Source organism: Simochromis diagramma, unplaced genomic scaffold, assembly GCF_900408965.1.
Source record: "Simochromis diagramma unplaced genomic scaffold, fSimDia1.1 OVJJ01000603.1, whole genome shotgun sequence".
Lineage (NCBI taxonomy): Eukaryota > Metazoa > Chordata > Actinopteri > Cichliformes > Cichlidae > Simochromis > Simochromis diagramma.
Genome location: NW_024387414.1, coordinates 3917826 through 3940249, shown reverse-complemented (window position 1 = coordinate 3940249; position 22424 = coordinate 3917826). Strand labels below are relative to the sequence as shown.

The window sequence follows — 22424 nt, the reverse complement described above, 5'->3', positions numbered from 1 at the left end:
TGTAAGCATAAATTATTGACTTTCTGTTGTGGGTGAGACATGTCGAAGTGACAGAAGGGGATATGATCCCGGATATCAATATCAACCCACGATCAAAGAGTACTTCCAATGGATCAGTTTTACTTAATGTAATTTAAATAATACAGGTGCATGGAAAAATGACATGACTGGCAAAATCCAGTCAATAGTGACTAGAACATTATGGACAATAAAAAAGGAGCATTCCTGTGATTTATTATTAATAGTTTTAATGATAAAGCAGCAGAAAGAGTAGAATTTTCTGTTTGTAGTGTGCACATCTCAAAGTGATTGATGCCAAGAAGATTGAGAAGGGACTAGAATACCTAGATATCACTTTTAAAAGCGAAATTCATATTGCAGTTGCACTTGCAGCAAATGCAATCCTCTTTTTTTATTTTGCTCTTAACATGGAGACTGGTCAATATGACTCAGACTAAGAGCAGACTACAGCGAGAGTACCACCATAAATCATGTCTCGTATTTACACTCAGCAATAAGCATGTGCAGAGATCTGTTTACAGTGATTGTAGATCCAGTGACTGAAATTTACACATGGCAGTAATGAAAATATTTAGCTTTGTGTGACGTATGATTAGAAGTTAGCAGTAGCAACAGTATGTATTTATACTTTGGTAATGGTTGAGGAATGTCTACTTAGAGTGTTGTAATTGGATACATATTCAGTGGTGATCATAAATCAGTATTTTCATGTGTCTTTACCAAGGATTTGTCATTTTTGTCTCTTAAGAGCTCATGCTCAAACATATGTGTACAGTACACATTGAGATGGGTTAATCATTGCTCAAAGAATAGGCTTCTCAGTGCATCAGTGTTTCATTTATTATTCATTTATTTTCTAATGCATCTCCCGTGGATGTTAACCGCCTAACTCAGAAAAATGTGGGTCACTAGAAATTGGGCTAAAGCACTCCTGACCTGATATAGTTTGTATGAATCCCTCAACCAGGCATTGAATGAACATTAGTGAAGGGATAAGAATCATTGAGTCAGGAAACTCTGTCTTTAATCAGTGTTCATAGCTCACCAAGAAAGAAGCCGTTTGTCAAATGTAACAAATTAATAGTTTTTCTTGGAAACAAGCTGGTTTTGACAGCTTTGGTGATTAAATTGATGCATGACTTGTGCGACAAAATACACACTTCTGAGGAAGCATTTTTAAAATGCCAGTACATGATTTGTGCATAGTACCACAAACATCCACGATTCATATTTAGATTAGATTTGAATTAGTAAAAGACTTGGATACATAATTATATAATAATGTACAGTCATTTGTGAGCTACAATAAAACTGATCGTTATGTTTTAGACATCGTATTCTTTAAAATGAAATACAGCACATTTAAAAGAAAAATGTGCTGATTCCTGTACACACACTGTCAAATATTTAAGAATATTCACCATCCCATCTGCATCCATGAACATGTGCACTTTGATCCAAAGGATTTGTATAAATTCTATGTAGTCTACCCTTTCATCCATAGTATTCTAAAATGTTACAAAGCTGTACAACTCCAGGCTTCTATAAATGGTGTTAATTAAAATGCAAATGTAGTGCAAATTAGAAGCCATACTGACATAGCAGTCTGTTTGATTTTTAGATCCTTATCTTTTAATTTAGAAGAAGACTAAGACTAAATTCATCATTCAAGTATTCTCACAACTACTCATGAATTATGAAAACAATTAGAAGATGAAGTGAAAGTAACTGTAAATTGCATACATAAACTGTATATGAACGATGTGCACACCCACCCTGATGTCACTCATTGTTTAGAAACTCCCAGCGAGGTCAGTGTTTTTACTGTTGGTGTCGTGATGGTTTAAACCTGACACTGTGCTCCTTGGATCGCCTACAGCTACAGGTAATGGTCTGCACCAGATCCTCCAAAAATTGTCATGTCACACGCTTGCTGATCAACGCATTTCATGCCTAGAAGAGGCAAACCATGGCAGCTACACAATGGAACAGCAGGTCTTTTGCTGTGATACTGGGTTGGCTGATTTTACTGCACTGGCTCCCTATCAGACTTCGAATGTTCACATTAGGTCTCTGCACAGTTAAGCATTATATTAACCAACCTTTGCAGCCATATGTCACCAGCAGGCCTTTCAGGTCTTCTGATCAGGGATCGTTATCCATCCCCAAATTTAGACAAAAAACTGAAGGTGACATTTGCAATCACTCTAGAATTCACTGCCCTCCAGTCTATGATCTGTGATCTCAATGGACTCATTCAAAAAGCAGCTTAAGACTCATCTTTTTAAACTGGTATTAGGGTAACATTTCATTCTATTTTATTGGTTATTCTTTTTTGTTGGTTTCCTTGTTGGTTTTAAATTGATCTGAAACACCTTATATATATTATCCCACTAATGGAGTCCAACTGCACGTGACACATGGTAGTCCTTGCTCTGCTCTTTGGGCTCAGTGAGCTTGGAGCAACCTAGAGCAGGTAGAGGATTTCTGAGTGGCTCTCAGCAAATCTCCTGAGCAGAACAAGGATTATCACTGCCAGCTACAGTCCAAGACAGACAAGGGAATCTGAGGCTGAATGTTATGACAGCGACCTTGCCAGTAAGCCAGCTGGTAGGAAAACAACAGGCTCAGGAATGGACCACGGGTAGCTGTGAACAGAGACTGAAACCTCAAAATGTGAATTAGGAGTTTGTGCATCAGTATATCAACTACAAGTGTCATTGTTGTTTTGCATGAATGAAAAATAAAAACTGAAACAAAAATTAGTGCTTATGTTTAAGAAACACTGAGGTGGTAAATGTCAAGCTCCTAGATATATTTTTATGTATTTATGGGATATTTAGCTATTGAGATTTCTGTTGAGTTGATAAAAAATGAGTTGATAAGTTATTTATTTCTACAAATCTAAAACACTTGGACATCTGGATTTACGTGTGATATCAGGGTTGATCAGTATACTATACTGCCTCACAAGGTTTCAAGGTTAGTACATCAGATGAGAGAACGTTTGGTCAGGGCTTCTCCCCAAAGTTTGTGCACTCTCTCAAGATGCTGTGTCCTGCCAGTTCACGTTTATTGTATAATTTTGTTTTCTGCAAGTGGATCTATAAGCCAGTGCCCTTAGGTGTCATGGATGGTTTTCGGTTTGCAAGATTCAACCCCAGCGTTCACTGTTTGCCAGCGTCAGCAGAGTGGATTCACGCAGTTTAGAAAGCACTTTTTCTTCCTCATTTCCATCATCTTCCTCTTTCTCCTCTTGCTTCGCCCTTCCTCTTCCAGTACTCAGCAGGTTCTCCACCCGAGGCAGTCAGTCACCTCTCACGCATGTGCACATGTGCAATCTGTATGTGCATCGTATATGTAAGCTGCCTTTGATCTGATGTAGAATTATTGAGGATAACTGTAAATTAATAATGGTGCACAGTGGGAGTTGCAAAGTAGCTCATAATAATAAAACAGCCACAAAGTAATAATCTTCTTATTACTGTGTACAAGAAATATACATGGGAAACGTTCCCATATACTCATACAGCTAATTCTGTGCATATCTGTGTGTGTGTGTGTGTGTGTGTGTGTGTGTGTGTGTGTGTTTAAGGGCATTGTGTAGTTGTCAGCAAATGTATATCCCTTGAGGGCCATGTCTCGCCACTTTCAAGTGAATTGTTCACACAGGTTACAGAGGGTCAATCTGATGAGATGAAGACGTCATGTTCATGGTCATCTGATTAAATCAGCCAGTGGATAATGTTTTCTTGACAGTGGCGGGAGGATAGAGTAAAGGAGAATATAATTTTATTGTCAAACTTGCTGTATTTCTGGTATCTGGATACTGCGCTGTGTCGTGCACGTTCAGTTCTTAACATTTTTTCTCCTTTTTATCAGACTTTAAAAATCCTGTGTTGTGCTTTTGTGATTTTTTTCCCCCAGTTAAAATTGGTTTCGTTAAATAGTTTTTTTTTTCATTTCCCCCACTGCTGGAAAGACCTTGCTGGCAATCCGGGCATTTATTCCAAGAGTCATCTATGTAACACATTTATGTGATGTTTCAAACAAGTGTTTCTTCAGCTAATAATAATGTTCTAATAATCTTAGCAAGCATAGCACACTGAATATCTGCAAATGCAAAAATGCAGTTGAGTCTTCATGTATTGCCTGCAGCGACGTTGTTGGCATTGTGGGATGCACATCAAAAATACAAAGTTATGATGCGAGTCATTTATGATCCACTTGCATGTGTTGCAGCAGTGCTTTCATGTAAATGACTGCCCTATAGCTTCACTTATCCTAAATGCTGGCTTTACAGTGACTCTGAACGGCAAGTTAAATTCCACAAAGGAATTGAAAAAGGAGAAAGAGCTATTACTGCCATTAAAATGTTGCTGCTGGGTTGTATCAGAGGATAAGTGGTTAAGACACCATATGCCTACAAAGACCCTCGTTTGATTCAAACAGGGGACCTTTGTTGTATGTCACAGTCTGCCTCAATCAGTGTTTATGTCCTGTTTTTTTCTGTTTAAAGAGAATCCCAAAAATACCAGATGAATTGAGAGTGTTAAATGGACATAGTGCTTGCCTGAGTCCTCATTAACGTGTTGAGCAGGAAAAACAACAACCCCACCAAACCAGCAGAAGTGGAAGTAAACTGGTCAGTAGCCTCACAGAGACAGTTCATTGTTGTCCATCCCTTTAAAAGCTGGTGACAATTATGCCCCATGACCCTTGGCCATGCCACAGAACTGAAGATGCTCTGTGGAAGCAAATCATTAGTCCAGTCTGTGGTGCGTTTGTGTCCATGTGGTCCAGGACACTTCCGAATGCAAGGCCTGTTGTTTAGAACAGAGGCCCGGGTTCAACCCAAAGATGGAGGAAAATCGACAGGCAGATTTCTCCACGTAGCTCGTGTATGTCCATGCAGCCTCTGCTACTCACACCAATGAGCTTTTTGCAGCACAGACATCAGCACCAGCATGTTAGCTCATGCTGCAGATGTTTGATGTTATGTTTGATTGTATTGCCTTTCAGTGAATTTCTCACAGATCTTTTGACAATGGGCATCAGTATGACATATGGGTTATCCTAATGACAGACTTAATGATAGACCTGCAACACTAATAAGTCTGTTAACGTGCACAATTAGCAGTTCTGTCCTGGAACAAACAGGCTAAACCTTTTTTTTGTTGTCAGTTCTGGAGGGATACTGCTGGATACTCCAGAAGTGAATTCACATAACTTGCATATCTACTTTCTTTATGGAAATACATGAAATGCAAATCGTATGATTTATTAGAAGGATTGCTGTATTTCTGTAATCTATCCAAGCTGAGTAAATTTAGCAGAATTAAGGCAAATAGATACAAATAGATACAAATAGATACAAATAGATACAAATAGATACTTTGTCGTGATACTAGTTTTTCTGTTCTTCACTTTGCTGTGATATTGAGTGTTTAATTCCTGTTTTCATTATGTTAACATTCTTATGCTGAGTTTCAGTTTGGCAATTCTGGTTATGGTTCATGTGTTTATTTTTGTTTTTATAATAGTTTTACTTCCCTCAGTGTTTATGAGTTTTATGTTAAATTTAAGTTATTCACAAAAATGTAAATCACATTGTATCTTATTCACATTTTCAAATTGATTTATAATTTTCTTTTTGTAACAATGGTTTTGAAAAGTTCTATACAAATAAACATATCATTATTATTATTATTGTTATTATTATTATTAGTAGTAGTAGTATGTTTTCTTCTCTCTCTCTTTAGTATTTTCTCTTTTCCCTGCGTACTGTTTCTGTTGTTTGCCACACCTTAGTTTGCCCCACCACCTGCACATGGTTGCCTTCTGCCCTCTGTGTACATGTAATGTTGCCTTTTTTCAAGGTTCATGTTTGCTTTTTTACTGCTATATGTCGTTCTTTTCATCTTTTCATTCCCTGGCTCCCTCTGTTTATCTTTATTGATTCCTGTTTGTTCCTTGTGTTTTTGGGTTTCTGTTTTCAGTTGGAACTTTGTTTACACTGAACCTTTTTGGCTGTAAAACTTGCTTTTTGATGAAATATTATGCCTCACTTGAAGAGTTTATGACAAATTTGGTTGATTAATGGAAATTTTGATTTTTTTTTTTCTTTCATTGTCCTCATCTGGCAGTTGAGATTGATTATTATTGCTAACTGACACAGTTCAGGTTTCTGCTAATAACAGTAGCAGTAAGAGCACTGTTTAAAAACAGAGAGCATAATTCCAATCCTAATTGCATCTAAAGTTAATAACTTTGGACTTTAATACTGAATCTTAATGGTGTTCAGAGCAACTGCTTTGAATTTGTCAAATTCCATCAACACTGAAGCTGAGAGGCACCAGCAATATCAGTTGTAATAACTTTTCAGGGGCATCTATTAAATTTTTAAGAGTTGGCTAGGAATTTACTATATACTTTTTGCTATATCCAATAAAATGAAATGACTGTACTCTTACTAATGCTGCAGTTTTAGAATGTATTGACTTTGATATTCCTAAAATATGTACTTTAGAGAGAATCAGTTTTTAAAGTCGCAAGAAGAAGCAAAAGTTGAGAGCAAGGCTTTGTGTTTCTTTCATTAAAAATAACAAAGAATGAAAACAAGAAAAAAAAACTTACAGTCCATCATATACTTATGTATAAGATGCCAATATTCCAATAGGACACACAAAGGAGCATCTCCCTCGTTAGAGCTTGTTAAAATCTCAGAGGTCGTTAGGGCCCCGAGGCTCATTAGAGTCGGTAGAGATGAATGGGGAGGACTGGTCTTGGGAGGCGTGGAGGCTACTTGGGAGCCCGCCAAGACAGCTTCACTCAGTGAACCCTTTGTCAGGCCTGTCAAAACCTTTTCATCACAACTCAGCTGTTTACTGTAAAACACGCTGATCATTATGAACAGGCTAGAGGCTGACACAGAGAATAACAATGAACATGGCAAATCAATATTCTCCTGTTCATTTCAAAAAGAAAGTTTTCTTCATGCTCTATATGTCATCATTTCATTTCATAATCACATGTATTTAACAAGCATTGGATTTATACTGGCATTAGTGTGAAGGGCATTAGTGAGCAGGGGCTTTCACACTCACAGTTGCTCTCATCATTTTTTAATATGAAGGGTTACTGTTATGAACGGATAGATTTTAACGGCAACTGCGATCTTTTTCTAAACCTGAACATTTTTAGTGCCTAAACTTAACCAGCAAGTGGAAGATAGAAACGAATCAGGGACATCAGTCAGGAACTCCTGCTGACAAACCTGCAAGCACGTGCCACTATCTGAAACCTCTTTATGCAGACTTTGTATGTGGGATGTCACAACATCAGAAATCTGGTCGAAGGCTCTAAATACCTGAAGAATTACACGATGCTCGTTACCCAGCTCAACAGCTAAACAAAATGATCATCAAAACAAAAATAAACTCCTATATTGAAAATACATTTTAAAACATTGATATAGTGGAAGATCAAAATGTTAAATCATATTTTTCAAGGCTACTGCTGATACAGTGCCAAGACTTTAGCATAAGCATTTAATGTTAGCAGGTGTGGCAGCTATCGAATGGTACCATAACTGTGTGTCCCGGTGACATCCCTGCTATCTATGCCGTAGGATGAAAAGGGGTTGGCTTTGCACAGCTTCACTCTATTCACATCTTAGCTAGCCTGAGGTTGTCACTTGGGATAATATTCCAAGGTAGGTTTTCCATCCATCCATCCATCTTCATCCACTATTAAATTCAGGGTCCTTTCACAACAAGACATATGTGGTATTTCTTGAAAACAGTTAATTGGTAGAATCTATTGTGTTTCGTATCATCAGCTGATATATAGCATTAGCTATATTCAACTGCAATAGTATTACGGTAATGCATTAAAACAAGAATAGCTCAACTAAGTAAAGGGAAACTGAAGTCATAATTTCTTTAATATGTGAAGGTCAGCCAGTCCTTAACTTTTAAGAACGTTTAAGTGCAGTTTTGTATTTTGCTCTATTTTGATCTCCACACAGTGGCAATATGGCCCACTAATATAATTAACCATTGATACTGCCATGTGATACAGTGGTAATACATAATATTATGAGGCATTACAATCAAGTTCCACCTCTCATCTCTGTACATGAGGGGAGTGACGATAACAGCTGCACTTAGTCTTAGAAGCCTGATGGGCACACCTTCAGCATCCAGTGACAACCCTTTGACAAGAGCGGAGCAGTGCAGAAAATAATAACCTTCAGCCCAGTAAAGGAAAAGGGAAAAAAAGCCAAGAGTTTGGATGATTGATGGCTCCTTGTGAACATGCCATCCAGTGAATGATAATGCACCTCAGTCTCATCTTTTATCACTGTGCAGGGTGTAAAATGTGTGCATCTCTGTGTGCCTTTTATGATTCAGGACTGAATATTTATGCTTAAAGTGTGTGTGAATCATTACTTGGCCTGAAAATTAAGGCTGAAATCCACATCATAAGTCAGTTTTCTTGTTTACTGGCTAGCTGATGATTTTTTCTTTCTTTGATTGGACTTTTTCCCAAATTAATGGACGTGTGGTTCTGACTTGCTGGACTCTTTCCCATAACCTCCTCTGCTTAACTGCATCAACCACCCCAGCTCCACTTTGTAGGTCATATAGATTAGTATATACTGTTATTTTTATTTTTAAAAAACTGATTTTGTCATTTTAAGTCATTATAGTGTTGCTACCATAACTAGCAGCAGAAATATATATTAATCAGTGTCATCAATGTAAAACGTCACTTCACTTTTAGATTACCACCTTTCAAAATATGGAGCTGCTGTCCTTGACAAGTGCCAACAGCAGATGTTCTGAACAAGCAAGATGGAAAATAGGACAGGTGACACATCAAATAAATGCAGTGAGACAACATCATGATCTGAAGTATATGTTTGCATATAGCATATAGGTGCTGGTGCAATTGCTGCTACGCTCGGAGTAGTTTTTGCTATTATACTTGTTAATTAGTGCAAATCTAAATTTCCAATTTGACCGTAAATTTCCAATCCCCACCCTAACCAGTCACAACTGATGACTGCCCCTCCCTGAGCCTGGTTCCGCTGGAGATTTCTTCCTGTTAAAGGGGAGTTTTTCCTTCCCACGTTTGCCAGAATCCTTGCTCATAGGCTCTCATCTATTTGTCGGGGTTTCTCTGTATTATTGTAACGTCTAGCTTACAATATAAAGCACCTCAAGCAAGCTCTCGTTGTGATATTGGGCTATATAAATAAATGGAACTGAACTGAACTGAACCCTATCTTCTTCTGTAGATTATTGTTAGAGCACTTGATGACACTTCAATAGATACTGACACAGACTGAACACAGATAAGGGCACATTGGCAAGTCTCAACAATCTCAACTAGTAAATCTAAACTTTGGGTTTCAGCATCTTACCAGTTAAACTTTGCTTACTTCTCACAGTTACAATGATTTACTACTAAATGAGGTCAGTTGAGTGTTTTCTATAGTGGTATTTTTGTGTAGTGCAACATCTCTGCAGTCTAGGGCTAAACCTTGATTACTTGACACTCACAACTGAAAACAGTCATTGATGTGACACTTCTTCGAATGCACAGTTGATGCATTTTAATGTAAATTCTCCAGGGGAAGTCTCTGTATGGTCATAAAACACTGGCAGGTATTTGGACCTCCAAACGGAAACCTCTTGCTCAACTTATTATGAAGATATCAATGTTACTCAGTCCCATAATAAAGAGACACGTGTGTAGAAATTTAGCATAATATCTTAATTTTGAAATTATTTTTTTTGTGTTTCCTGTTGGGTTGCTTCATGTAGGTGGAAATTCTGTACTGAGGGTTGGACATCGCTAAACTGACACCCAATGCTGAACCAGCGATGGCTCTCTAATGATTTGGTGGATGTTAGTCAGTTAAAGGAAAAAGATTTATCTGTAGTCACAAATAATACCATGTAACGGTCCTGAAATAGTGTAATGTCATGATCCTGCTAAAGCACCGGTTAAATATTTTTAGCTGTATCCTATTGTAATAATGCTAATATTCTTTGATTCTCGGCTTTCATTCCTATTATGATACACTTGATTGATTATGTGTGTATGTTCATATCTACCCCTGTTTGGCATATTACATGACATTCATCAGTGCAGTGTATGATGCAGACATCCCAGATGTTTCACTCGTAGGGAGCCTGTGATCTCTGGCCTAACAGCAGAGTGACACAACAACACACAGATGGTTTCCTCTTTCCTTCATCACTGTGTTTAGATTGGAATTAGCTGCTGCACTTCATCAATTATGCAGTGAGGCAGCTTCATCATTGCTGCGCTGATTCTTTTTTCTCCAAAACCAACTGCCAGGTGATGTGGTGGAGGATGTGCGTAGTACCGGTTTATTCAGAATGTTTAAAACTGATATTACATATGTGACATTTTCCCCTGTTTAGTTTATCGATTTTTAGTTCAACTACTAGCTTCTCTAACTGAAACCACAAAATGCATATGTCCAGTGCAAATGCACTTCATAGGCAGAGGTGGAAAAAGTACAGACATTCTGTACTTAAATAGAAGTACAGATACTTGTGTTAAAAAATACTTTAAGTGCTAAGTAGTAAGTATGTTTTTTTCAGTCGAGTAAAAATGTACTCAGAGTAAGAAAGTAGCTTGTTGAAGGAAAATTCCACCATTCCACCATGCAAAGGTAACTGAACCTTGTACTATATTACTATATTAATAAAATAATATTAGTACACGAGAATAAAAATATGATTCCAATCTTAATTCTAATTCTAATGAATGTGCAGCTGTGAAGGCTTCCACACATGAACAGTAAAATGAGTACAGTCAGGGGTTAAAGTGGAATCTGGCATGTGGAAGAACCCCAAGACTGCAGTCTAGTGAATTCAACAAGATGTCAACAGTTTCACGAGCCATCATGGCTGATTTCCATTTCGTACACTAACAGTATGAGGTCTTTATACTAGACAGTACTGTTGATACGTTGAGTGAATTAATCTAAGCATCATCATCTTAAATCTAAATGAGTTTACTTCACTGATGTAAACCCAGACTGGCCATAAGGAACCGCAGCCACTGTGCACGAATAAAAATAAAATAAAGTCACATTCAATTCACAACAAGCTAACTTTGTTATATCCCATACAAACTAACCAGTAATTTAACGCAACATTTAAATAACACAAAAAAATGGTTGCACAAAAGCAACCATTGATTTACTCTACGTATTTATTCATTTAGCCAGCCATTAATTTACTTTACTTTTTACTTTACTTGACTGAACCCTTGAAATTCCTTATAAAGACTGTTCAGCATTTTGAACATCAACTAGCGGTTGTGTCTGTCTGCAGTGGTGTGGCGTGAAGTTGTGTGTTGACTGAAGGATATTGATACTGTTGCAAATGTGTACGTGATCTGATTGTTTTTAGCGCTCATTGGTATCTGAGAAAACCCTAGCAGCAGCTCTACTCTGGAGTCTACTTCTCGTCACTGAGTATTTCCTCTAACAATTGTTTGGAGAAAGCTTTGTCATGATGTCTGGTATCTTATTCTTTTAGTCAGTGCCCACACCTCGTGGTCTTAGGTGACGGTAGATCAACCATTTAATTGATTCTATTGTCTCAGTACTTTTGTTACTCTCCAGCTTCATTCCCAAACTTCAGACTTGGCAGCTAATTCTGAGCCACTTTGTACTCAGGTGCAGTCTAGACTGAGCGGGACATCATCATAACCAGAGGAGTAATCTTCTCAACATGAAAATTTAAATTCTAAAAAGCAAAGTCAGCCACCATCAAATTCAAAGAGTGACTGATATTTTATTGATGATACAATAAACCAAATCTCTGTGAGTTAAAATAATGAAACAGGAAATTATTGTAGTTTTACAGGAATATACAAGGTCTAATTTGCTGGTAAAATTAATATATTAGAAAGGCCCAAATTGGAAAAGACTGTAATGTAACATAATTGAATTCACTGGCCACTAAACTGTATCTAGCCACACTAAGCAGGAACGTGAAGCTTTACCTATGTAACTAAATCCCAGTTAATGCACTGGTACTGTTGACTAAAAGGAGACTAAACACATCACCATTCTTTCTGGAAGAGATATGATATATAACACTCTTTCTGTGGGTTATACATCCATCCCCAACCTTGATAATAGTGAGTTTGATCCTCGTTATGAAAGCAGATGATTATGCATATGGAGCACTGTGAAATTAGCTTCTATTGTTTGATTCTTGCATTTCTCTTTCAAATTGTGAACTGGCTCGGTGATACGACCAAAAAAAAAAAAAAAAAAACTCATGCTAATCCTTACATCCCTCTCTGCCTGCCTCCACCCGTTCCCTTTCTCCCTCCGTCTCTCTTGCTGGATTTCCTCTGTTTTTTTGTCTTGCTGTGGGGGAGACAAAGGGAACAAAAGAATGAGAGGAGACAGTAAGCTTCCCGTCCACTATAGTGGAGTGGTGGAGTGGAGCTCTCAATAGAATGCTGGGCAGACTGGATGGACTGGTGCTATGAGAACTAGGCCAGAGGACTGTTGATAGTACCCCAGAGTCTAGAATCAGAACTGGATTAAATGAAGGATTACTAGAAAAAAAAGAGTGAAAAGAAAAATATATATTGCTGAAAGATTAAAGCACAGTTTGTCTACCTTTTGATATTTGCACAACTATCAAAAAGTAAGTTTTAATTCAGCTAAAAAAAAATAAACAGGAAACTGTATCCATCAAATGTACACCTAAGAATCATATAATCATACTATGGGTTCATGCCACTTATTGTTCTTGTCCACATTAATGAAATTCAAACCAAATGGCCTTCTTAATGTATCCCGATCATACTGAATTACCAATATGTTTGTTTTGTAGGAACTTCTGTAGCTGGCCACAAATGTCTTTTTCTGCAGCAGGAGTTGTACTTTCAACATCCCCAAGCATACAAGGGTCCACTAGAGTCCAAGTAACATAAATATTGTCATCAGAGAGTGCTCATAAGGCTCTCTGAAGATATCTGTGTATCCTCCGAAGAGACCAACTGTAAATACATTCTCCAAGTGGAATAAAAAGTAGTAGCATGTGTGTGTAGTGCCCACAGTTGTCCACAAGGATGATATTATTCTGTTTGTTTGTTTGTTTTTTAAATAAATGCAGCTCACCATTTTGATATTTTAGTTATTTAACGTATAGACTCATGCAAAGTCTTGTCAGTCTCGTGCATTTTTTAGAACTTGTCTGTAGATGACACCACGGTCTAAATCCTACTTAACTTGGATTTTTTTTGAGTGATTTTCCAGCATGCAAAGAAAAAGAAGTCAATGGAGGAATCATCAGATTGATGATAAAAAAAATAAAGCTCAAACTCTACAGCCCTGAACTTAAAATGTCTAAGAATACAAATGTCTACTTTAATTGCATTGAAGATTAAACCGTTTTTATGCTTGGTGATTTCACTATGAGTAAGTGCAATGTAGCTGACTTCCTGCATGCACTATCCAGGCAGCATTGTCGCCAAACTGAGTATTTCCAGTAGCCAGAATGCATTTGAACTGGAATGCACTGCGTGTAAGGACGGGAAATTCTGATCATGACCCCAGACGTTGACTTCTAACTCACTGTTTCAATTGCAGCAATTTAGTCTGTGTTTAGAAAGTCAAAAAGTGATGAGTCCTTGCAAAGATCAGGAGAACTGGCATTATCTCTCCATCCATTTTCCTCCACTTATCCAATCGACGGCCATGAATCTTATGCTATCAGCTTGGCTAGGCTCTAGTTAAAAAGTGGGTTTCACCATGGACAGGCTAATTAAAAGTATTTCACTTCATGGTATCAATGCACTAAGGCTTTTCTTTTTGGTGTTTTCATGTTCTACCTGTGCCTGCGTGGATATTTTCTAGGTGCACTGGCTTTCTTTAGCAGTCCAAATTAAGCAGGTTAAGTTGACAGATGATCCTAAATTAGTTTTGTTGTTTGTTTGGACTGTTGAGCAGCTACAACCCTTTATGTGACGAGAACCGGACAACTTTCCTGTCCCAAAACTTCAGCAACTGGTCCCTTCAGTACTCAAATGTCTACAGACTGTTGTTAAAAGAAGAAAGAATGCTATGCTGTGGTAAACATGGCCATGTACACACTTTTGGGAAACACTGAAAACATTTGTTTTCTGTGTTCTATTGTGAATAAAATGTTGGTTTATGAGGTTTGCAAACTTGTTTTTACATTTTACACAGTGTCCCAACTTCTTGTAATTTGTATTGTATTAAGAACATACACTTTTGAAGCTCAGACTGGACACTTATATATATGCTTTCGCAACACACATTTACTGTAAAAAGGATTTTTTTAACAAAGGAAAAACACCCAAAACAACTGCTTACCCTGTCCACCACTAACAGTGCTTTCTGATAACTACTAGATGTTCCATGACAATCAGTATAACATGGAAACAGGGATACCGCTAATTAATTAATTGTCACCACTAATTAACTCAAAGCAGATGAACCTTATTATTCAAAACTGCTAAGGATGGAGAAAAAGGAAAGAAAAGAAAACCAATCAATTAAAAATACATGCAGTTGTTCTTTGAACGTTAATCACCATTAATTTAAAGAAAGCTACACTTATTTTGTGATTTGGCTTCAACATTTTGCGGTCACATTCATCATCCTGTTCTGTAAGTCCAAAAACAACCGATTGTTTAGCTTCATGAGCAAAATAGACAGATGCAGAAACTGCTGTATGACAGTGATTAGTTAGTTATCACTAAGCTGTTTTCAAAGGGGTTTCTATTATAATGAATGGTTTTGCTTAGAGTGCAAGTCCACTCTCGATAGAACATGAAATCCAGGCAGCAGCTCAGCAGTCTAACCACATTCGGTTTTGCTACATCCACAAAAAAAGAAGCAATAAAGGAAAAAGGAAGGAAGGGAGGCTATAAAGGAAGAGAGAAAGACAAAGTGTCGAGGTGAAGTGGCGCTTGAAATTTCTGTTATGATATTCTATAAAAGGAACACAAAACCATTCTAATTACATGATTATGCACACGCTCAGCTGATACATGGCCGATCCAATGTCTTTAGAATTTGACCCATTTTTAAACAACTGACTAACATGAGAGGAAGACGGCTGGGATAAAGTTTAGTGGTGCTATATTTACAATAAATGGACGGCTGTTGTGTCTGTGTATGTGAGCAAGAGGTAATCGTGCATGCCCTGTTGATGTTTTTGTGACACAGGAAGTGGTGATGTAACAGTATACAATCCCAGAGCTTTTTCGCACACTCACTGTCTCCCACTGTCTGTGTCTCCCACACTCTGATGTATTTGCCCCTCGGCCACAGTGATGTTCCAAGTCCCACAATCATCTGAGAGCAGTGGTTATGGTCGCGGTCTTTTAGCTCTCTGGTTGAGACAAACATACACGCAACGACATATTTAGGGAGCAAGAAGCTGTGCAGGCCCAGGGAATTTTAATCTCCTTAAATGCAAAAGTGAATCAGAAGGGTCCACACATGTGTCACTGACCCTGTTTTTATAAGAATATTTTAAATCTTAGCCTCATAGGTTTTAAGTGTCAACTAAAGAAAAGTACCAATTGTGTAATCACTGGTTTTGTGTGTGTGCAGGCAGCACGGTGGCACGGTGGTTAGCACTGTTGCTGCACAGCAAGAAGGTCCTGAGTTCAATTCCACCATCAGGGGTCTTTCTGTGTGGAGTTTGTGTGGGTTCCCTCTGGGTACTCTGGCTGTCTTTGGACAGCATTCCTCCCGCTGTCCAAAGACATGCAGCTTGCGGGTTAATTGGATAATCCAAATTGCCACTAGGTGTGAGTGTGAATGGTTGTCTGTCCCTGTGTGTTGGCCCTGCGACAGACTGGTGACCTGTCCAGGGTGTACCCTGCCTCTCGCCCTATGACAGCTGGGTTAGGCTCCAGCACCCCCCACGACTCTGAAAAGGATAAGCGGAAGCCAATGGATGGATAGTTTTGTGTGCTTTTTTTTCAAGAAAGATGCCTATTATGCAAAATCTTGATGTTAGTTTTGAGTATCCAGTAAATCCAGTGTTAAATTACTTTAGCTGTTGGCTCACCTGATACCTTTCTATGAATTCAATCGTTTTTATTTGTTATTTAGCTAGACTAGCTGTTTAGCCTGTTGTGTCTGACTTAATCAATGTCATATCTTTTGTCACTGATGCCTTCTGGCTCGGTCCTGAAAGTCTGGGTCCCGCTCTCCCCACGTTTCACATGGAAGGGCAGACACATCCCAGAACAAACCAGCAAATATAAAGCTCTACACCTTGAAATAACAATCTTTTCTTAATTTTTTTAAAATAAAAGATGAAATCTCTGTGGCAGTTTCTTTGATCTTTTGTTCTGAGAAAGAGATTTACTATCCATGCTGTTTTGATGCTATATTTTGTGGAAATTAATACAAATGAAACAGTTGAATTTAAAATCAGTGGAAAAATGATCAGTGCTTGTCCGACTCTTTTCCCAGTTATTATTACAATTTTTTTTCTTTCTTTTGGTTTACAAATGTTCAAACGGCCAGTAAGGTCCGTTGAACACATTATAAATAATGTAAAATTTTATGGTATGCAAATATAATATTAAAAGGAACTTGTGTTTACTTTACAGGAACACCCAATAGAAATGGATTGGTACTTGTATAAAAAAGCAATTTAGACTACGATTCATGTTTAGCCATATATTTGTATAGCATTTAATTCCATGCACCTTAAATCCATAGCAAAATTAGAATCAACAATTAAACCAGCATGCATGTCTTTGGATTGCGGGAAGAAGCTGGAGTACCCAAAGAGAACCAACACAGGAATGCTGAAAACATGTAAATGCCACACAGAATGGCCTCGAGACCAAACCCAAAGCCTCCATGCTGCCATCTGAATATTCAGTGCCACTATCCCACAGAGACAGTCTTCATTTAATCTGGAAGCTACTGATCATACCTCATACCTCACAGCAGCATACAGTGTGTGTCCTGCATTTTAAGAAGCTGAAAGCAATCACACGCATCCTTACTCAGTCTTCATACAGTAACTTACCACCAAATTTTTATTGGATTGAAATTGCACAAATATGCTAATAAAGTGAAGGATTCCCCTCGTGTGTATGTATGAGTGTGTGTGCGAGGAGGAGGGCATCGCTTCGGTTTATCTTCCAGCCACACTATTTAAGCTCCTGCAAAGGGAGGGTGCAGGGTTACTGTGTGTGTGTGTGTGTGTGCGTGCGTGTGTGTGTGTGTGTGTGTGTGTGTGTGTGTGTGTGTGTGTGTGTGTGCGTGCGTGTGTGTGTAGAGGGTAGAGGGAGTAGCTTTCAGTACCAAGGGGAAATGGTACTGTGATTTCAGACCAAATTAAGCCACATCAAACAGGCCAGATCAAAGAGTATACAGGCCTTACTGTCTGTGCCAGGCTGACATCACGACAGGATACCCCACCCCCCAGAAACACACAAAAACATCCACTTCCTCCTTCTTTCCTTCACTTTCATTTTTTCATTATCCCCTCCATTTCCTCGAGTTTCTATTTTACACTGGCAGATTTCTCATATTTCACTGTTCCCGTAAAGACATTTTTGACCTCATGCTGATATAAATACACCCGCCAACCCCCGGCACGCACAATTTGCAAGCATTTAACAGGGTTATAGGTTAACCTGGATCAAGTATAATGTAATATGTGCTGGGGGTGTGGGATAGAGGAATCATCGAGTCTTAAGAAGTGCTAGGAGGATGGGGGAGTAGCATCCATTAAGACACCGTTTCAGCTTTGAATTGTGTTAACGATCTTGGCTGTTCTAGTCAGACCCTTTGATGCTGCCTGATGCCAGTGGCTGTCAAGTCTTCTCTATATGTGTGTGTGCGCATTTGTGTGTGTGTGTGTGTTGGATAGATGGATTAGATGGCTGCATGAGGAGGAGAGGGGGTTGATGATGAAGGACGGGGTGAAGCGGGGGTGAAAAAGGGATTGGGGGATGCAGAGTACCAATGGAGGAGAGAATGGAATTGGTGTGTGTGTGTGTGTACATGTTTAGACATCTTTGTGAGGACAGAAAAATGTCATGCTACTATACTCGTGGGGCCTAACAGTCACTTATGGGGACAAAATGCCGTCCGCACGAGTTTGAAGGCATTTTTCAGGCTCAAAATGCAGTTTTAGTATCAAGGTTACAATTAGGTTATGGTTAGGTTTAGGCTGAGGGTTAGGATTCAGATTAGGCATTCATTTTTGATGGCAAGGGTTAGGGTAAACAGCCAGCGAAAGCATTATGTCAATGAGATGTCCTCACTAAGATATGAAAACGTATGTGTGTGTGTCTTTATGGTTTTAACTTGAAAAATGTAGAGCTAAAGGACATCAAAGCATATGAAATGAAAAAGTCTGTAGTGAATTTACAACAAAGACACTTTTCTGTTATCAGAATATTTGTTTATTTTTAATTCATATTGAACATTATTGGTATCAATTTAAACACACGCATGCACAGAAACATATATAAGCAAAATGCAATGCAAAGTCTCAAAAGTAAAACTTTTTTTATTCTTCAAAAGCAACTCTTCATGTTAGGATATTATTACTACATCATTATCTTCCCACCCCATATGGAAAAGAAATAGTAAAAACTTATATGTGATTACTCATGAAAGTGGCCACTTTCTCATTACTTTCATATATTGTTTTAGTAAGTATCCAAAACATACAAGTTTCATTATATAATTTTCAAGGATCTATATCTGTTTTCACTCTTGTATGCTTTTCATACAAGTTTCACACAAGACAGATACAAACTTTATAAGATTTATATTAAATCTTTTCCATATGGGACTTCATGTATCTTTTTTTCTTCTGGCATCCTTTTTAACACGTGTATTTTGGTTTGGTAACACATATATGCAGTAAACTTTTATCATTAAATGATATTTTTCCATTTTAATGTGGATCCCTTTCTTTGTGTTGTCAGTGCTCCTATCCTGTGTGGGAGGACTTCAGCGCCAAGGCCACCAAGCTGCATTCCCAACTCCGGTATGCTCCACTGCACAACACACCACTGCACAGTCGACAGCTTTTGAATTATGAAAATATTAAGAGAATATTTAATGCCAGTTTCAAAACAAGACAGATTAAAGTCGAGAGAATTTGGGATATTTTTTTTACCTTCAGTATTTAGGCCTTTAGACTTCATTTAAAGGCATAGACTAAATATGAGAATGCAGTAGCCTGAAAAGTGGGCCTAATATAGGGCATTAAACCAGTTAATATGGGAGTGGATAACTGGGTGTTACAGTTTTAACACACTCTGAGCTTTCTTGTAGGACAGTCCTAGCAAAAACTGTGGAAAGGTATATGAGTCCCACATCACAGACATGACTTTTCCACTTGTTTTTGTTTGCAACGCTGTTTCCTTCAAAATATTCACATTCTGTTTTTTCAGACATGCCCACTGTCGCATCCAAAAGATGAATCAGAAATGACAATGAATGAAATTAAAGTGTTCATCTATTTGATATTTTAGTTGTTAAAATGTTTTTTATTAGTGAGAGGCCTTAGAGAAATCTTGTACCCTTTTCACTTAAATCCAAACCTCACCTAAAATGAGTTGAGGAAGTTAAGGCTTTAAAACTGACACAGCAGCAGGTATTGTTGGTACAGCTCCATTTTTATATACAGTTTTAAATATAGTCTATGTATAAATTCCATAATACCATAATATCCTAATATCATGTGAAGTCAGGCTGAAGTTCTGTCAAAATGCTTTTTTCTGTCCATAGAACCACTGTGTTGGCTGCCGTGGCCTTCCTTGATGCCTTTCAGAAGGTGGCAGACATGGCTACCAACACCAGAGGTAGGATAACAACGTGTGTCTGCGGGTTTGTAAGAAGGAAACAGCGACTTGCTCAGAGAACTGTAGGCTCTGTGTCTTCTGTTGTTGCTTTTCTGAAATGCCCTCCACATTGCAGAACTATCAAGAGTATTATTATGTTGTTGAGATATTATCAACCAGCCTTCTAAAGAGCCATCTTACTCATGAAAGTGTTTCCAGTGTCCTCGAGGTAAACTTTGTCCCAAACTTCAAAACAAGTTTACTGCTGTTTACAGAGACAGAAACATGATGGAAGTACCTCAGAGAGGTCAATCAAATCTATTTTTGTAGCAGGATGCATTTTATCAGGCATCCCAATGCAATGGGAAACACCTTTTAAACACTGAGGCAACAGGGGACAAAAAAATACGTGCATCAGAATTTTATTGCTGGGAAAGAAAAGAAATGGAAAGTATTGGTTATTATTTTTATTCCATGGAGTCTTTTTGAGACACACAAAAATAGTCCTTCATTCTTTCTTGTCAAAGTACTGTAAGAGTTTTTGAACTATTTAGAAAGTTCTCACAGAGGTAATGTTTGAACATCTGCAACCTGCAGAATAGTTACAGTCCCCAGTACTCCAACTACTGTACCGGAGGAATAACTAAGATTTTTTCCGTATTTTCATATTGGTCATGGTGAATACACATAAAAGCCAGCATCAAGCGTCAGCATCAGTAAACCAACATGTTAATGCTGATTGGTGAGTGAGTAAAGTGTGAGTAATGCCAAATGCAGGGTGCAGAAAAACAGACCAAAATGACTAAAACTCATAGCTATAAATGAAAGTGATAAGTTGTTTTTGCGTCAAATGGATCAAGTCGGTCATGTAATAGGTGTGAAATCTTCATAATTCATGAATGACACAACAGTAAGCTCAGTGTGAAGTAGGAAGTAGCTCCAGAAGTATAGCCTCAGATTGTTTTTGTACCCAATGATTCTGGAAGGTGTAGCAAAAACATTTATTTTAGGGTGAGAAATGCTTGTAAAGCTCACTGGGTGATTGTTGCTGACAGAGGTGCAGAATGATAGTGAAGTTCTCAATTTATGTAGCAAATAAACAGCTTGAATTGTGTGCAATGCGACTACTGCACTTTAAACTTTGTCTAATTGTCATTTTTGCTACAATTCCATGGATCATGTTTCCTAAGAAGAGCTTACAAAAAATGCGCACATTATACACAGCCGGTAAAACCTGTGGGTAATGTGCCAAACAATTGTAACTTTAAACAGCTGTTTGGTTGCTTTCTAGCAAGTTGATTCACATCTTAAATTCCTAAAATGCCCATGATTAATGTTGTTACATTTTTTTTTCCTGCATGGTACTCAGCCAAAAATTCAACTGAGTTTATAGACTTATGGGCTATGGATTGTTTTCTTGTGTGTTTGGCTTGACACCCTTGACACACTTGATATTCTGTGCGTAGGCTTAAAGCTTGGCACAAGTTTTAAGAGAGTGTGGGATGAGAGCTAAGAAGGTCAGACAAACATTCATCGCCCACCGGCAACCACGTGAATAGTACGGTACCACTGAGGAAAGTGAGGAAGACGACCGAGACCGTAATACGGGGAATTTCTCCATCCATGTAGCTTATTAGGTGCAGCTGCCAGACAGTGTATGTGGTGTGTGTCTGCAGCCCCAGGTGGGCTCCTATAGCAGAGGATACAGGAAGATCATGCTGCTTTTACAGGCCAGACAGGAAGTCACCATGCTTTGTCAGCTCATTATACGTGCCACACACACACACACACACACACACGCTGAAATATAACATAAATGGTCCTGTCACAAAGATCCAGACTGTTCATCAGAGGCTCTTTCTACTTTCTATACTGATGAGTCATTCCTGTTAGAGTCCATTTGTCAGACTGCGATACAGATGCGTCTCTTTCTCAGTGTGTGATGTTCTATAATAGATTTGTTAAATGGATGCAGGCAGGAGACGGCACCAATAATGATGCTCTCTGTCTCCCTGCCACTTGCTATATCAATGTGCTACTTATTACAGTGTGTATGAATCAAGCCCAAAGGGTACTGATGATCCTGTGCTCTGCTCTAGTACTGACAGTCCCATTTGGAAGGCTGGATTGGGAATGTTTTCATTACGGCTGTCAAAGAAATTTTAAGTGAACTGAAACGCTGCAAAATGTTATCAAGTGAAAAAAAAACAGGCTTCCATTATTCATGGAATATTTCTCAAAGTCTTGACAGCTAATGATTCATGTTATCGTTCACCATCTTGTGAAACTTGCCGTGAACTATTTTAGTTCTTAGAAACAGAGGAAAGAAAAGCCTTATGTGGCAGTTCATTTCGAAAACAAGTTGAAATTTTCATGCGACAGCGTGCAGGACTCCCTACCCAGACCAGCACAATGCGGCTGTTACATTTACAGCTTAATGAAGCCTCCAGTTGAGGACTTGTGAGATGTCAAACCAGGAACTCTCAAGATTTGTTCCTGGGTTTCTTTCTATTCAGATCAAATTT

At 38.3% G+C, this 22424-nt stretch overlaps 1 protein-coding gene across 3 annotated transcripts in view; it reads left to right on the top strand.

The window, feature by feature from the left end:
• LOC120720966 (protein MTSS 2-like) overlaps positions 1-22424 on the top strand; it is a 77952-nt gene that overhangs the window by 1699 nt on the left and 53829 nt on the right. For all 3 annotated transcript variants that reach the window (XM_040010896.1, XM_040010895.1, XM_040010897.1), the window contains exons 2-3: positions 19039-19100; positions 19847-19920. In XM_040010896.1, the coding sequence (XP_039866830.1) occupies positions 19039-19100; positions 19847-19920 (136 nt within the window). The remainder of the gene's footprint in view (positions 1-19038; positions 19101-19846; positions 19921-22424) is intronic.